Below are 18,574 nucleotides of genomic sequence, written 5' to 3' on the forward strand. Positions count from 1 at the left end.
CATGGTTAGGCCAGTTAGTTAATGCTGGAAGGTTATAGAAGACGAAAACGATGGATGTCCTAAGTGACAATGCCATCGGAAAATATACTCTTTATGCGGACTAGCACACGAGGGCGTTAAGCACCTATCTTACTAATACTAATAAGAAGAAAGGTTTGGAACCCTTATTATTAGAGAAAGGGGATAGAGAATATCTTACCTGTAGGATTGACCATGAACTTCCTTACCGCACTTGCGGTTCTCTAAGGTCTTCCAAAAGGCTTCTTGAAGGTTAGGTTAGATAAAGAAAGATAAGAATAGAATGGATGAGGTAGTTCTTTCTTTCCTCCTACTGGTAGGGTTAGATCAAGATAGACTGTGTTAGAAGCCATTAGAAGTAGCCCTCTCTGTGTCCTTAACTCAAAATAGGTGACCTAACGGCCGCCACCCGACTAAACATACCAATAGTCACCAGATTCATATGGGCTACTAAGGAGTAAGCAATGATCTTTTTAAGATCGATCTGTCTTGAAGTGGTCAAGGAAGTATATATTATAGCAATCGCGCTTAGAGTATAAATGAAAGGAGTGGAACAAAGTGTCACTTCGGGAAACATGGGTATTGAAAATCTTAAAAACCCGTGGGTTCCCAATTTTGAAGGAATTCTTGCCAAGATGACGGATCCTGCCGTAGGTGCCTCTACATGAGCTTCGGGTAACCAAATATGAATTGGTACCAATTGCTAGTCTAGTAAGATTGATTTGCTTTGCCGCGACTTTCTATATGAAAGATTGCATTGATAGTGGTTCTTAGATCAAAGGTTAGCCAGCGCGCTCGGCCCTTGCTTGTTTCTCAGTAGTGGTGTAAATTGTAATCGTCAGCTGAAATTTGTTCACTTTTGAATGTGTATAGTGAACTATATGATCCTAGTTTTCCAGATTTCTACAGTTTCCTTCAGAATTTCTGCAAAACTCTTGCTGCTGGTTCATTATTCAGTTCCATTGGCACCCATGTAAGCAGGAACTCTGAAATCAGACACCCAACAGCAACCTTAAGTGGATTCAATTATAGTTACTTCAATGATTTGGAGGGCATGCACAAATTGAGAAGAAAACTGTTACAATCACAAGTCACATCCATAACAAGTTGGTACCAAAAATGTCTATAATGGTGAAAAAGTAATGCTATATATTTCATTTTCGTCTCATAATTATTTTACAATGTTGTTGTTGAAGTCACAATACTAAATAATAAGAGAAATGCTAGAATTGAATAAAAATTTTACATTTTGCCCATAAAAGTCTACATGGCAAGATGCCACATCATTTTTTTTGTGAGGGAAAAAAACAAAACAAAAAGAAAATGTGGCACCTTGCCACATAAACTTTTATGAATAAAATATAAATTTTTTATTAAATTCTAGCATATCTCAAATAATAATATTATTTAAAATACAATCGTAAGAAGACTTGAGTCTTGCCTGCGAATATTCTCTCGAACTTATATCTTCACTTGGATCTTTAAAACAGCGACAAAGATACTGTAATTTTTTCCTTCTCTTTCTTTATGAAAAAAAAAAATGCTGCAGTAGTATAATAAATTTTATTATAATTATATATATATATATATAAATTAATGTTGTACTTATAAAATGACTAAGAATTTGATAACATAGAGTCTGGGAGGCACGCGCTACTGGGTGCGCGTGGGGTAGTGGATGGAGCAAATTCGGGCTAAGCACGTGTCAAAAGATTATCAGGGGCCGCTTCCAATGCCAAACGAAGACAATACCGAAGGCCAAGAAGAAAGAAGATTAATGCGATGCCAAACGCGCGCGCACAGAGCAGAGTGGAGAGACTGGCAGTGCTTAAAGATGATGAAATGCATGATAATGGAAATGATAATTTGAGCTGCTCACTCACGCGATCATTCACTATTGTGTGAAGGGTTCTTTCTCTTTCTCTGTCTGCTCAAGACTTGAGCTTTGTTGCTTCTGTTAAGGTAGACTTTTCCCCTTTTTCTTTCTTATCCGTTTTATTTGTTGCATATACGTTATATGTTTTGTTCCCTTGACTTCTAATGGAATTCTTCTAAATGCTCATTGATTGTTTGTGTGTACAAATTCAAAATATTTATGTTTCATCCTTTTGGTTTTCATGGGTTCTCTCTCTGTTCGATTTATTTATTTATTTTCACTTAAAGGTGCCACTTTTTCCTTTCTCTTTGTTATAGCCGTAGTTAGTGTTGTGGATATGAAATATAAAACTAGTTCAGGTGGATGACATGGCGAATTTCACTGCATCTGCCCATTTTCACTTTGAGAAAACTTTAAATACTATTGGGGTTATGAACTATCACTGATGAAGACACTTTATAATCCTTACTTGAAACTTGAAAGAAGGCGCGTCTTATTGAATTTTTGGAGTTCTTTTCTCCTTATTTTGGTGTGCATGCCTTGGATATCAGAGAAGGAATGTTGTTTAATCTTCAGGCAACTGTGGCACTAATGATTTGCCTCAATGACATTTTCTAATTCAAATGCTGTTGGGTGCAGAGACAGCAATTAACTTAAATTTTGATCCTCAATGTGAAGATTACATCTACATGCAAGTTGTATATTAACTCTTTGTGCTATGCACCAATTAACTTAAATTTTCATCCCCAATGTGAAGATTAAATTTACATGCAAGTTGTAGATTAATTTTTTTGGTATGTCCCCATTAGCTACCCTATTAGAATGCTCTCAAGGTTAAGAGGAAGGAGGTCTTCTAAAGAGCCACTTTTGAACTCTCTTAAACTTTTATCTTATTTAAACTCATTATCTTTCTTGTCTATAGGTATACTACTATCTTACGTCAATGCAAAACAATGAAGTGATTAATTGCTAAAGTCGTTTTCTTTTTGGCAAAGCACCAAACAAAGAGTAAGATTTCCTCAAAGCATGAGATGTGGGTTTGAAACTGATTTGGAGAACCCTTCAATCAAATGCTATTGGCGATCAATATCAGTGTCCTAAGCCTTTTAAGCTTTAGGGTTTATGATTAAGAAGGTTAGTTAAAGATCTATAAATTATATATTAAATTTAGATTGTGACACTGACATGGACTAATGCTCAAGTTGCTGTCTTTAGAGTAATTTTTAGGTTTGGCAACTTAGAGTTTATCATATGAGAGGCTAACATTCAACATCAGATTTAGACAAGTTTTGTATAGTTTTGAAGATCAAGGCATTACGAGTATGTAGTTAAACAATTTTTAGTTTAAGCAGTTGTAGGTTTTTTTATGTGCAGGGAGCATATCAATAATTTCGTCAAAAGTCCTTTATGTGATTTTATTTTTAGGGTAATTTTCTTATATTAAATTCTTCTATTTGGGTTTTATTAGATTTCTTGGTTATAATTCAATTGAGAAATTCTAATGCTAGTAGGATAAGAAAGTGTCTCTCTCTCCCTCTAAATAATATATATCCCCAAAGAGATTCAGGTTTTTAATAATGGAAGATTGATGTTCTCTCTCCAATCATATATGTTATCGGAGGCATACGTTCCTAGATTGTTTTCTCTCCTTCTCTACTAACTGTTACTATTTACTGGTTACTGTTCAAAGCAAAATAAAATTCCCATGAACTTCTCTCCTCTTCTCTAATTACAACCCCTAATCATACCTCTTCTCTCACACCTTTTGAAAATCCAAAGGCCCCAAACATTTCCACCCTTTCAGACATCAAATCTTTGCTGCTGCTAGTAATAACCTGGCAACCTTTTCTTTTCTTTTCTTTTTTACAATTTTCCAAGTCTTTCAAATTAAATATTAACTTCAACTTAAACAATCTACACAAACTACAAAATCCAAAGTACGCTCACCACAACAAATGCTAAAATCATAACTTTTCCTTTTCTAATGCCCATTACAATGCACAATTAAAAATTTCCTCGGTCTATCCTCCTTCAGATTGACTATGCTTTTAAGGGATAAATTGAAACTGAAAAAATTTGCAAGAATTTGGAGAGCAACAGTATCTTAAGGTTTATGCAACTAGTAAGTTTATAAGGTGTTATTAGGGATTTGTGACAAAATGTATGGTCTTTGGATGGGTTGACATTATTTTTTGTTTCTAAAGAAAAGAAAAGAAGAGAGAATTATAAACTTTTATTCGTTTCCATTATTTGGTTAGTAATTGAGATTAGACAAGAAAGGAAAGGGGGAAGAGTATGATTCGAATTTTCCTCAATTGTCCACTAGACTCTCTTCATAATAGGGTGAGAATTGGGGAGAAAGTTGGTAAAGTTATCAAAAGTTTATAATCTTCTCTTTATTTCCTTCCATTTAAAAGTGTGTGAAGCATACTAAATTTATCTTTAACTAAATTGTTGAATTGCCACTGCAAGACCTGCTTCTGTAGAAGCAAAACTACCAGATAATGAAAAACATTTAAATGACAGCAAAATCCTACTTGACAATTAAAAGACCTAACTAAACAAGGCTCAAACAATACCTAAACAAATCCAGTAGTCTAGATACCAAACAACAAACTCCTACATACCAGATGCATGCTAACTTGATTGAGCCCTAAAATGTGATAATTACCAAAATACCATTGAGCATTAAAACAAGCTTACTAAATGCTAGTAAATTTATGATGTCTTGATCATTTGTCAAGGTTGTAGATCAACTAATTATTATTGAAGTCTTGATCATTTGTCAAGGCTGAAATCAAAGCAAATCTTGCCGTCCTTAGATTGTTTGAAATTTGGATGTTCAGTAGTACCTACATGCCCCTAAGCCCAAACCATACTTGTTCTAATGCATCACTTGATTGCTTGAATTTAAACCCTCTCAGTCAGACGTAGTTCTGTTTGTAGATCAACCAATTATTATTGATGTCTTATCATTTGCCAAGGCTGAAATCGAAGAAATATCTGAATGTTACCATTCTTAGATTGTTTGAAATTTGGATGTTCGGTGGTACCTACATGCTTCTGAACCAAAACCATACTTTTTTCTAAAGCATCACTTAATTGCTTGGATTCAAACCCTCTATATTGATCGGCTATTAAATTCATGCTCCAATTTTTATTCATAGGCATATCCAAGTTTTTTAAGGTGCTGGACATTATTCAGGGTGTAAAATATTGATAAGATCACAACACTTGGATCCACCTGTAATATTCCTCTAGATCACACTTTCTACATATCTTATGTATATTGATACTTCTGTTAAACATTCAACCCAAACTGTTGAACATACATGCATTTTTCTTCTTCTTCTACGGTGATTTGGTGTATGTGCTTGAATGCAAGCCTGAAGCTGTTGAGCTTGGTTATACATATAATATCGAAATGTTACTACAAGTTTTGTGATAAGCTACAATTTTTGATTATTTAGAGGATTCAGAATAAAATAGAAACATGATATTTGAAAAGAAATTGACATAGAAGACTGAATGACGTTGTTGTCTCATCAAGTTCAATTTTTTTCACCTATCTTTAATATTTTCCAGTTCTCATCAAATAAGTGGGTAAATGATTGTATTGATCTCAATTTGTTTTGTCTCTGTAAGTATCCATAGGCTACTGTGCTCATTTAAGGTCAATTTCTCATCTGAATTCCAACTAGGAATGGATATCATCTTAACTTTGCTCTTGGATAATGGTTTGCTAACATCGTAACAAAAAAACTCTCTTGGAATTTGTCAATGCTATATTTTGCTCAAGCGTGGATCCACTCGAGAGATTTTTAGTTTCGAAAAATTATTATATTGGACTAGATTGTCCATAGATTTATGTACCTTTTTTATAGCTTCAGAAGGGTGAGCATAATCATTTTTTATGTGCTAAAGTGTCTCATCACCTCCTTTGTTCTTTTGTTTTTTTTTTGGTCTCTCTTTGTTCTTTCCCTTTTATAGTTCTTTTTGAAGTAATTAAATTTCATTAAGAATGCATAGGGGCGCATTCCTAGTATATGGGAAGTATATAAGAGAAACGCTTTAATATGGAGGAAAAGAGGAACAAGAATCCAGAAACTCAAAAAAATTGAAACTGGGGGCAGACTATTGAACGTTGCCATCCATGTGTAGAGGGATTGGAGCAACATATTTTTCAACTCTAACATTGAAGTCTCTCGATCTTGAAAGCTCCTTGCATTCTGCTCTCTCCAAATACAGCACATTAAACACAAAAGAGTCAACCTCTAAACTTCTAGAGCATTAGGTATTTCCTATTTGTCCTCACCAACATCTCTCTCACCCTACTAGGCATAACCCAAACAACACCAGCTGTGTTTGGGTGAGGGATTTTGTAGTGGGATTTTACTTAAAGTTGTACTTTGGGAATTTATTGATTTTCCTAATTTGAGTTAACAAGAGATTTATTTCAATACTTCTGTAGAATTTTGAACTTGGGATTTTCAAGGGTCCAAATCTCAAGTTCAAATTCCATGTCAAATGTCTCATTTTAAAGGCGATGCCAATATTACCATTATTGTATCACTATCATTACACTTTGTATTACCATCACCAGCATTATTGCCACAACCATCACCGTTACGACCATCAGTAGCACCACACTGTCATTGTCACAATCACCTCTATTGCTGCTGCCATTGGCACCACAACTGCAGAACTGCTACCACCACCTGCCACCATTGTTGTCATTGCTGCTACAGTCACCACCAGCGCTGCAGGTGCCACCACCACTGGTATCTTGATACTATTACCTTTATTGTTGTAACTATTATAATATTTTAATTTCTTTATTTTTAAATATTTTTATCCATACAATGGATATTTAAATTGATGGTATTTCAATAACATTAATTTTGTATTTCTTCATTTTAAAAATTTTCAGATTTTTTCAAATTCTTCATCAAGTGAGCACAACTTATTATGATATTTCGTGTTTAATATTTTCTAGGTCCCACCTTTGTGGCTGCCTGCACTCTTTTCAGTTGTTCTCCAGTTCTCATACTTTTGTCTCAATACCTATGTTTTGGCATTGCGTTTCTATTTAATTCATGCACTTTTTAAGCTCTTCAATAGAACATACAATGATTGCCAGATTATGTTGATTTTTATGCATATCAAGCAGAAATGCCTAGTCATATGGTTCTTCATATGACTGAAGTGGAAACCATATCACATATCACTTTCTTCACCGTAAACTTTAGGGATTTTGCCCTTTAATTGTTATATCTTTATCACTCTTTCTTGTGGTTTTGCAGGTGAAACTTGCTGAAAGCTCTTGATGTACAAATTTGAATTCTCAGGATTTCTTGTTACTTTTAAATCCAAAACAAGATAACAAAATGGCTGCTAGTGAAGGCTCCATCAATGTTCATGATCACGGTACGGCTCTTGATAAAAAGTATAGAGTTCAATGCAATTATTGTGGTAAAGTTGTGAGCACTTTCTTCCGTCTCAAGTGCCACTTAGGAGGTGTACGTGGTGATGTTGCCCCTTGTGAAAATGTTCCTCAAAATGTGAGGGAACTCTTTAAAAATAGTTTACTTGAAAGAAAGACAGAAAGTTTTGGCAAGGGAGTTGGAGAGCTCTACAACCCAACTCTTCCCCAGAAGAGGAATTGTTGCCCTAACTTGAACAGTGTCAAGCATAATAAGCATGAAACTGCTCAAAATGCTGGTCCTTGCGATCTGAGGCAAGTTGATATGGACTCTACTGTGAAAGACGATCTGTCAGGCAGTGGTTCTCTTCCTAATGGAAGCATAGGATCTCAAACAGCCATCAATAGTGAAACAAGAAAATATTCAGTATCAGGGCAAGCCCAAAAACTCATTGCTAGATTCTTCTATGAAACAGGTGTAGATTTCAGTGCTGTCAATGCTCCTAGCTTTAAAAGAATGGTAAATGCCACACTTGGTCATGGTCAGGTGGAGTATAGCATCCCTAGTTTTCAGGAACTAAAAGGGTGGTTGCTTGAAGATGAGGTTAAGGAGATGCAAGAGTATGTGAAGAAGATTAGGCATTCATGGGCAAGCACAGGGTGTAGCATCTTGTTAGATGGATGGATTGATGAAAAGTGTCGACATCTGGTTAACTTTTTGGTGGATTGCCCACTGGGTGCTGTTTATCTTAGGTCAGTTGATGTTACATCTTTCATTGGTGATGTTGATAAGTTACAATTGTTGTTGGATAGAGTTATTGAAGATATTGGAGTTGACAACATAATTCAAGTAGTGTCATATTCTACAAAGGGTTGGGTGGGAGATGTGGGCAAGCAATTCATGGATAGGTGCAAGAGAGTGGTCTGGACCGTGAGTGCATCATATTGCATTGAGCTCATGCTAGAGAAGATTGGGATGATCGAGTCCATCAGAGGGGTATTAACTGAAGCCAAGACCATTACAAGGTTTATTTATGGCCATGAAACTGTTTTAAATCTTTTGAAGAAACATACTCTTGGCCATGACCTAATTAAGGCCTCCAAAATAAGATCAGCAATGCCCTTTATGAATTTAGAGAATATTGTGTCAGAAAAGCAGAATTTAAAGAGCATGTTTGCCTCATCTGAGTGGAACACATCAATCTGGGCTTCTAGAACAGAGGGAAAGATGGTAGGTCATTTGGTGGGAGATCACTCTTTCTGGACCCGCGCTGGTATTGCTTTGAAGGCAACTATGCCGTTGGTGCGTGTTCTATCTTTAATCAATCAGGCTGATAAACCACAAGTTGGGTACATATATGAAACAATGGATCAAGTAAAAGAGACAATTAAAGAGGAATTAAAAAATAAGAAATCCCAGTACATGCCATTTTGGCAAGTGATTGACGAGATTTGGGACACCTATCTCCATAGCCCTATCCATGCTGCGGGGTATTATTTAAACCCAAGCCTTTTTTATTCAAGTGATTTCTATAGTGATGCCGAGGTTTCCTTTGGCCTTTTGAACTCAATTATTCGCTTGGTACCAGATCAGGGAAGTCAAGATTTGATATCCCGGCAACTTGAGGAGTATAGACTTGCTAGAGGTGGGTTTAAAGAGGGTAGTGCCATTGACCGAACAACCACCATCCCTCCAGGTAGGACAGCTCTATATTTTGGCTTATTGATCCTCACCATTTGTGTTAATTTGAATCAATCAAAAACCAAGATTTTAAGCTTTGTTTTATGTAAATTCAACTGCAGCTCTGTGGTGGTCTCGTTATGGAAGACAATATCCTGAGCTGCAGAGATTTGCCATTCGAATTCTAAGCCAGAGCTGTGATGGTGCGTTGAGATATAGACTAAAGAGGAGTTTGGCTGAGAAGCTGCTCACAACTGGAACGAATCCTATTGAGCAACAACGATTTAGTGATCTGACATTTGTGCATTATAATTTGCAACTGCAGCAGTTTCAGTCAGGTGAGAAGTGTGACATTGTGGCTGAAGAGATTGATCCAATGAATGATTGGATTGTTGACGAAGCACCGGAGACTGCGTCCCAAAATAGTCAATCTTCATGGATGAACTTAGACTTTGCTGAAACGGCCATTAATGGTGAAGGACCTTCCAGATTTCAGGCAAAGAAGGAGCCCTTGTAGTGAAGACAAAAGATAAGAGTTGGAAGAGTAATACTTCATATTTAACTCTCATCTCCCTCCCATATAACTAGGTTGATGGGACAATGACCATAAGCATTGGATCAACCTTTATTAAAAAAGGAAAAAAATTAAGGGCTAATAGGCACTGTCTCATCAACCCAGTTGTATGTAAGTGGGATAAGAGTCGAGTATTTAGTATTACTCTAATTAGAAACGGATAGGATAGCAATAGAATATGCACAAGATTAGAGTCATGAGTTCCAAGAGATGTTTTTGAATAGGTGTTAGTATAACTTACATGACATTTTTTGTTATCCTTTATGTATATTTTTGTTAGGTAGTGTTGCTTATGTGCATTAAAATCTATAAAGCCTTACAGCCTGCTAGATTGAGTTTAACTCTTTGGGCTCTGTTTATTTAATTTTCTGAGAGTTTTCCGTAAAACAGGTGCATCCTTTTCCTTATGATTTTTCGGGAACAATATTTACTCCCTCTCCCTTGCTCAAAACCCCCCTCCTCCCCCCAACTTACTGTCCTTAATCTCAAGCAGTATACTATCTACGACAACTTTATATCATGAAGTTAGAGAAAGTAAACTCTTCTATTACTGAAGGATTTTGCATTATTTTCAATGATGGCTCGTACAACAACATTCAAGGTATTTATACAATTGTCAATAAGTTCAAAGCAAGTAAAATGAGCCAAATTAACTCACTAAAAATCATGGTCAAAATAAAAATATTTTTGGTAGACTAAGAAAACTTTATTTAATCTTCATAAAATGGTTTCACATTTTTTAAAATTGTAAACAATTTTTCGAGTTTGACCTTCTCTTTTTTGCATGCACTCTCTTGCAGTTCATTTTTCACTGCCGTTGTATGGCGCCAGAGCCACCACTGGAGTTTGCCAGAAGTGGCTGCCCGCCACTGCCATTGCCACCGAATATTGTCGGAAGTCATGAACAGTTTCTCATTGTCGCTTGCCATTGTTGTCGCTCATTTTCCATACAAAGTCAAATGCCAAAAATGTTTTCAGCTGTTTGCTAAAAATATTTTCCAACATAAAACATTTTACCTCGAAACAAACAATGCAAAGAGATTTAGAAAAATCAATTCCTATTAAATTTATCTCAAAGGAATATTTTGTTTTTTTTTGTTTTTATTTATTAAAATCAAAGTAATTATGGATTCTATATCGATGAGTAATGTTCCCATAATATTACATGTGATCACCCAACACACTGAGATTTTGACCATGAAATATCTAAATCTTACATTCTCCAATTCCTCAAAGTACTTGAGAGCTTACTATGAAGTGCTTCTGCAAAATCAATCACTCTTTGCTTCTCTATTACCTGAAACAAGAACAAAAAAGTGAGACAACAAGTCAACTATATTAAACAAAGGTTTCTTCCTCCAGTATTTCAAATTTAATCAATCTTTGCTCATGTTTTTTGTTGAACCTCCAGAGAGTGCAGCAAAACTATCAAAAGATTGAGCGGAAATGGCTGCTCCGCAACCGCATGAGATAGCGCTACGATTGCCACTTCTTGTTGCTTCGTCATAGGAGCATTTTGCACTAGCAAAGCAAAATCAAACGAGGAAGTGGTTTCGATCACAAAAATGCATAGATCGAGATTTAGCAAAGCATTCCGAGTTTCAATGAATCTACAGTTGTGTTTTACTCCTCTTAAGAGCTTTACCAAAGCATTCAGAGTTCGAATCTCCGCAATGGAGAATCCTCATGCCTGATTAGTATAAACTAACTTGGTTTCCATTGATGCCCTAGTGGGGCCCCTAGTGGGGCGGGTGGTTAAGTTATGGCTCAGCTGGTCTTGAGGGTACGCCTGCGGTTTTCGCCGTTTAGGTCTTTCTTAGGTAGTCCCTCGCGGGTTGGTCCTACTATTGTCATGCCCAGGTAGAATAGCCACAATTGGTCTCCCTCTTCAACCTTTTTTTAATTAGAAAAAAAAAAAAAATCATTTTCAGACGGGTCTAGAGTCTAGACACCTTATTTTAATGTTTATCCATTTTCTTTTTGAATGCACCACAATCATTTTAAATGTAGAAAAAACTTTAGACTCTCTTAATATTTCAAAAATCAAAGAAAATTCAAGGGAATCAAAAGTACTGCTCTTGCCTTACCATTATTTTATTAAAAAAAAAAAGAACTTTTTTTTTACTCTCTCTTTCCCCTATCATTTGTTTTAACTAAATATTTAAATGAGTTTCTCTTTTCTCTCTCTCCACCCTTACATTTATTTGATAAAATATTTAAATGGTATAAGAAAAATAAGGATAAGAAAAGTTATTGTGGAGTTTATTTGAATGAGGAAACAAAAAATTGTTTAATGCTATAAGATCTTTTTTCTCATCTGGGAAATTGTTGAGGGAGATGAATTCTACTATCTTGACTCTTGTTCCAAAGAAGGATAATCCTTCTTATATGGGTGATTTCCACCCCCATAGCATGCTGTAATGTATTATACAAATGTATAACAAAAATTATAGCAAATAGAATGGTGCATTGCTTGGGGGATTTGATTAGTTTGAACCAATCTGCTTTTATCCATAATAGAAATATTGCAGAAAATGTGTTGTTGGCTCATGAAGTGGTGAGAAACTATCACAGAGGTGAAGGGAAACCTAGGTGTACTATCAAAGCTGATCTTATGAAAGTTTATGATTCGGTTGATTGGGTTTTTCTTTATGCACTATCTATATAGTTTTGGATTCACTGAGAAATTTACTAGCTGGATTTGGGAATGTATAGCCACTCCAAAATTTTCGGTTGCTCTTAATGGCACTTTAGTGGGGGTATTTTGAAGGTAAGAAAGGTTTGCAGCAAGGGGACCCCCTCTCTCCCTACTTGTTTGCTATTGCCATGGAGGTTTTCTCTAAGCTTATGGAGGAAGCAGCTTTGAGATCAGAGTTTGAATTTCACACGAAGTGTGATAGCATTAAATTGACTCATCTGTGTTTTGCTGATGATGTGCTTATTTTCTCCAAGGCTTCAGTGCGATCTATGGGGGTTATAAAGCAAGTTTTGGGGGAGTTTGCTGCCATCTCAAGTTTGAAAGTTAATCCTTCTAAGAGCTTTATTTTTTATGATGGATTTATGTGGGTTTAAAGGGAAGGTTGCTGGAATGTCTAGAGATGGCTGAGGGAAATCTTCCTATGAGATACTTGGAGGTTCTTTTGATCTCGAAGAAGTTGGATGCATCAGATTGTGATAGTTTATTGAATAAAATCTCAGGTAGGATTAACTCTTGGATGTCAAAGCATCTCTCGTTTGTAGGTAGACTTCAATTATTACCCCGTGTTGTACAGCATATAGGTATATTGGACGTCCATTTTCATTTTTCCCAAGAAAGTAATTCGAGACATGGAGCAGAAATTCAATAGGTTCATTTTTCCCAAGAAAGTAATTCGAGACATGAGCAATGTCCAGCAAAAGCAAAAATTGCTTACGATGATCGTAGTGTTCTAAAGGACGAGGGTGGATTAGGATTGCGGAAGTTGGTTGATTGGAACAAGGCTACTATTCTTCGCCATTTGTTGTCTTTGTTTGCTAGATCGGGGTCTCTTTGGGTTGCTTGGGTTGATTCAAATTTGCTAAAAGGAAGAAGCTTCTTGTTACTTAAAATTTCACAGGATTCTTCTTGGAGCTGGAAGAAAATCCTCAAACTTCGTGAGGTGGCTAAAAGCTATTTGTCTTTCAAGGTTGGGGATGGATCCAAAATTTCTTTGTGGTTGGGGGCTTGGCACCCAGATGGAATTCTCTTGGATAAAGATGGCTTTAGGGTCATAGATGACTCTAGAAGCCGTATAGATGCAAAGCTCTCTAGTGTGATAAAAAATGGAGATTGGAATTGGCTGCCAGCTAGGTTGGAAGAGTTGGTTGCAATTCAAAGCCGTTTGTCTCTAGTGGATTTGGGTGTTCATGATATGCTTATTTGGAAGCCTTCAAAGAATCGCAAATATTCTTGTAGGGACACATGGGAGGCTCTTTGAGAGAAGTTTCCTAAGGTTGGATGGCATAAACTGGTATGGTTTTCTTTTGCTATTCCTAGACACTATTTCTTCCTATGGCTGGCTATTAGAAAGGGCTTATATACAGGGGATAGGTTGCTAAGTTGGGGTATGGTGGGGGATATAAAGTGCTTATTTTGTCACCATACCATTGAAAGTAGGGAGCATTTATTTTTTGAGTGTGATGGGAGTAAGAGGTTATGGAGAGAAGTGATGCTTAAAAGTTTGGTTAGTCCTATTTGGCTGGATTGGGATGAGGTGGTGATGGAAGGCATGAAGGCAGGGAAGGGGAAAAATTTGCAATACACTGTGTGTAAACTAGCTATTGGGGCAACTATGTATCACACATATGGAAGCACCGGAGTAGTATTAAATTTTGTGTTAAGTGCTAAAATATTCATATCTTAGCCCTTAACTTACATTTGTTAATCCTTTAGTTTTGATTAATTTATGCCATTTTAGTTCTTTTATGTGCTTTCTTTGTTTTTGTAGGTTGTTGGAAGAAAATGAAGCAATTTCAGAAGTTTTGAGCATGAAAGAGCTATTTTGGGAAAATTGGAGGCTCTGGTAGTGTGATCGATCGTAGGGGAGCTGCGATCGAGCGCACTACAGGCAAAGACCACAAGCGCAAGGTGTGCACTCGTGCACACCAGAGGAAGCCTCGATCGCACATGCGATCGAGCGCCAGCACAAAGGATCGATCGCATACCTCCGATCAATCGCAGGTAGATCGCACACGGGCTGCGATCAAGCGCACCCGTGCGTGAGAAGCAAGTCAGCTGCCAACCTTGATATGGAAAGTGTGATTTTTAGGGTTTTGTAACTTTGTGCGAACTAGGGCTCAAACCCTACGATTTTAAGGGTTTCTAGAGTATTCCTAAGGCTTATAAATAGAGCCTTAAAACCTCTAGAATAGACACACAATTTCGAAGGAGAAGAATTGGAGCCCTTCAAGTTCAAGTTTCGGGTTTATTCTTTTCATTCTATTTTTATTTTATGAAGATGTTTAACATCAAATTCATGTGTAACTAATTTACTTAGTAGGGTTAAATTGAAGCCCTAATTATGTCTATTTAATATTCAATATTAGCGCCTTTGTGATGATCATGTTGTGATATTTAACTTGATTAATTCCTGTTTTCATAAATTCCTCATATGTATTTGCTTGATCAACATATGCATGTGGTATGGACTAATTAGTTAAATCAATTTGGATGACTGAGTCCTGGGTTTAATAAAAGTAACAAAAGAAATCCACATCGGGTTCTTGGGTTAATCAACATGGAAAACCGAGAGTATACACCCATGCCCTAGGTTTCATGTGTTTGTCGATTTCCATAGAATCATGCTTTCTTAAAGAACAACTCAGTATACACCCATGCTAAATCCTTTAAGAAAGAAAAGAGTTAGAGTATACACCCATGCCTAACTCGTTGCTTAGGAAATTCTGTTGCCTAAAGAGTATACACCCATGCCCTTACGTTGACAAACATTAAGTATTCATAACATGATCAAAGCATTGGCATATTGATATATTATGTAAGCATGATTAGTGGTAAATATCAAAGCCCTACCTTTTATTATTATCAAATCAAAATCAATCTTTGTTTTGTTTTACTTAAGGAATTTATTTTTAAGCAAAATTTAACAAGCCTCGTGGGAATGATCCCGTACTTGCATCATATACTACTATGTTGACCTTGTGCACTTGCAGGTAAAACGTACAATTATTTGCCTATTAAATTAGGTAGATATTTTCACAACAAGTCTTTGGCGCCGTTGCTGGGGATTGCGGCAAATTTTGTTAGAATTATTTTCCTTTAGTTTTGTTATCTTAAGTTTTAATTTTTAATTTTGTTTTTATCAAAAATCAAAAATATTTTCCGTGTTTCTTATTATTATTATTTTTTTTCTATTTTGTTCTCTATTTTGTTTTATTTTTGTGGCACCAGCATTCTGTTACTGCGATCGAGCGGCGGCTGAGTGCGATCGAGCGCACTAACCTGCGATCGAGCGCAGTTCTAGGGAGCATCCGGACAAGTAGAATTGAAGCTGCTTTGACTGTAGAGGCAATTCAACTTATGCAAGGTCGTCAATCTCTAGATTCAACTATCCTTCCACTCGATCCCTAAATTGAGCAGACAATTCGACAAAGGCCTAGAGACAAAGAAGAAGAGGAAAAAGTTGAGGAAACAATGGAAGATTTGCAAGAGAACCCATCAATAGTACCAAGACCACTAGAAGCAAATCCACCACCGGTGCGAAGACCGATGAAACAGGCTTTCATCCCGACAAACCTCAACCAACCATCAAGCATAGCCTATCAACCAGAGGTGGAAGGCAATTATTACATATCCCTATAGATATTCAATGCATTGACTCACTTCAGGGGCACAGCTACTGAGGATCCTAACTTGCATCTGAAGGAATTCTTTGACCTATGCAAGCTTCAACACATACAAGGCCTAACTCCGGAGAGACTCAGGTTAGTTCTCTTTCCTTTTTACTTTGAAAGATAATGCTAAACTGTGGTATAGTTCATTGTCTACAGATTCCATTCATACTTGGGAAGAATTAGCCACTAAGATTCTAAAGAAGTTTTTCCCAGCTCAAAAGACAAGGCGGCTTAAAAGGGAACTTTAAATGTTCCAACAGAGAGATGAAGATCTTTTCTTTGAGGCATGGGACCACTTCAATGCATTGCTTCTAAAGTGCCCACATCACAACTCCCTCAAGATGATCAGGTACAAATTTTTTACGAAGGGTTAGACGACACTAACAAAGGTATGGTTGATTCAGCTTGTGGAGGTGCACTTATGAAAAAGAGCAATGAGGAAGCCATGGAGCTCTTCAAAACGTTAAGTGAGCACTCCCAACAATTCTGCTCCAGAGGAAGGCAATGAGTAAAAAGTAAAGGCATGTATGAAGTGAACTTAAATGGTGGATCTCCAAATCAGATGGCTGCTGTGGAAAGAAAACTGGATATGATTGTCAAAGCCATGACTTCTCAGAACATCGCACCTATTCAACAAGACACACCAATCCAGGTATGTGCCATATGTTCTCAATTTGATCACACCACTGAGACTTGTCCTTTGTCTCCATTTGCAGATCAAGAAGAGGCGAATTATGTGGGACAAAACAATTTCCCTCCCAAGAACAATCCATACTCCAACACCTACAATGCAGGGTGGCGTAACTACCCCAATTTCTCATGAAGTAACAATCAAAATGCTCTAAATCTGCAAGGGCAACAGAGGGGTCCCCAACAAGCAATCCAATCAGTTCAGGAGCCGAAGAAGAATGACCTGGAGAGTATTGTACACCAATTTGTGATTGCACAACAATAAACCAATGCCAAGCATGACCAGTCCATTCAAAGGACCGAGCAAGCTATCCAAAGACTGAAAGTACAAATGGGGCAAATGGCTAAGGAGTTGAGTGAAAGAAAGTAGGGTGAATTTCCATCCCAAACAATACCCAATCCAGGGGGTCACCAGTAGTTGAAACCAGTCACAACCCTTAGAAATGGCAAGGTCATAGGAGCGGATGAGCCAGCACAAGCATCTCCAGATGAAGCCTCAACATCCAAGGTAAGTAAAATGGAGAAGGTGAATGCACCACCCTTCCCTCAAAGGTTAGTAAAGCCAAGGAAATACAAACAGCTTCTTGACATTTTTGAGACCTTGAGGAAAGTAGAGACTAACATTCCTTTATTAGATGCAATTAAACAAATTCCCTCATATGCTAAATTTTTAAAGGATTGTTGCACTCATAAAAGGAAATTCCAGGAGCATGAGACAATGGCTTGGACAGAGGAGGTAAGTGCGGTATTTCTAAGAAAACTACCACCAAAGCTAAAAGATCCAAGTAGTCTTACCATTCCTTGCAGGATAGGAGATCATCCTTTTGAGCATGCATTGCTGGATCTGGGAGTAGGGGTCAATTTACTGCCATACACTATATCTGAGACACTAGGTTTGGGGGAGCTTCAGCCAACCTCTATCACCTTGCAATTGGTAGACAGAAGCATCAAAAGCCTCAGAGGTATACTTGAGGACGTCTTGGTAAAGGTATCGGAATTTATTTTACCTGCTGATTTTATTGTACTGGATATGGAAGAATCTCCTATGCCTTTGCCATTACCCTTCATTTTAGGAAGACCCTTTATGAGAACTGCTGATACAAAAATTTGTGTGAAAAATGGTACTGTAAGTGTCAAGGTAAATGATGAGAAGGTAGAATTTAGAATATTTGATGCATTAAAATTACCTCAAGATGATCTGGAATGCTTTAATGTCTGTATGCTTCATGGTGCTATTGAGAAAGTATTTCAGGTCCATCACATTGAACCATTGGAGGCCACCTTCACCCATAGTTTCATAAGGCAAGACATTGAGACGGAATCTGAAGACGTCACTGAAGACATCATTGAAACTGTGCACCTTCTTAAGGCCACTCCAAAGCATTCAAGTAAGTACACTCCTCCCTTTGAGATCCTTGAGCCTACTAATACTACTCTTGTCCCTTCTGTTGATCAGGCTCCAAGATTGGAATTGAAGCAATTGCCAGAACACCTGACATATGCCTACTTAGGAGAAAACAAGACACTACCGGTTATAATTGCTGCAAATCAGAGTTGTGGGGAAGAAGAAAAGTTGTTAAGAGTTCTTAGAGAGCATAAAACTGCTTTAGGATGGACCATTGCTGATATCAAGGGGATAAGTCCAGCCAAGTGCATGCATCAGATATTCTTTAAAGATGAAGCAAAGCCAACCAGGGATGCACAAAGAAGACTCAATCCACACATGAAGGAGGTAGTCAAGGCAGAGGTATTAAAACTGTTGGATGTGGGCATTATCTACCCCATCTTAGACAGTAAATGGGTCAGTCCAGTCCAAGTAGTTCCAAAAAAGATTGGGATCACTGTGGTGAAGAATGAAGATGAGGAGCAGATACCTACAAGAATAGCCACTGGTTGGAGGGTATGCATTGATTGCAGAAAACTGAACAAGGTAACAAGGAAAGA

At 37.2% G+C, this 18,574-nt stretch overlaps 2 protein-coding genes and 1 non-coding gene across 4 annotated transcripts in view; 2 read left to right on the forward strand and 1 right to left on the reverse strand.

Moving 5' to 3' along the window:
* The window catches only part of LOC132188624 (uncharacterized), a 13,514-nt gene extending 3,602 nt beyond the window's left edge, over positions 1 to 9,912 (forward strand). The window contains exons 1-3 of one of the 2 annotated variants that reach the window (XM_059603135.1): positions 1,784 to 1,980; positions 7,198 to 9,013; positions 9,120 to 9,912. In XM_059603135.1, the coding sequence (XP_059459118.1) occupies positions 7,282 to 9,013; positions 9,120 to 9,514 (2,127 nt within the window). In that variant the 5' untranslated portion in view covers positions 1,784 to 1,980; positions 7,198 to 7,281 and the 3' untranslated portion in view covers positions 9,515 to 9,912. Of the gene's footprint in view, positions 1 to 1,783; positions 1,981 to 7,197; positions 9,014 to 9,119 lie in introns of those variants that run through there. The other variant, XM_059603137.1, reaches the window with a different exon arrangement.
* Positions 9,913 to 12,669: 2,757 nt separating this feature from the next.
* Positions 12,670 to 13,527, forward strand: LOC132187873 (uncharacterized mitochondrial protein AtMg00310-like). The gene is made up of 2 exons (XM_059602305.1): positions 12,670 to 12,769; positions 12,965 to 13,527. Exons 1-2 carry the CDS (start codon positions 12,670 to 12,672, stop codon positions 13,525 to 13,527), a joined length of 663 nt encoding a protein of 220 aa, XP_059458288.1.
* Positions 13,528 to 16,167: 2,640 nt separating this feature from the next.
* On the reverse strand, positions 16,168 to 16,274 carry LOC132188878 (small nucleolar RNA R71). Its single transcript, XR_009440938.1, has one exon. It is a non-coding gene; the product is annotated as a small nucleolar RNA R71 (small nucleolar RNA).
* Positions 16,275 to 18,574: the final 2,300 nt, after the last annotated feature.

This window comes from Corylus avellana, chromosome ca7, assembly GCF_901000735.1.
Source record: "Corylus avellana chromosome ca7, CavTom2PMs-1.0".
NCBI classification, from domain to species: domain Eukaryota; kingdom Viridiplantae; phylum Streptophyta; class Magnoliopsida; order Fagales; family Betulaceae; genus Corylus; species Corylus avellana.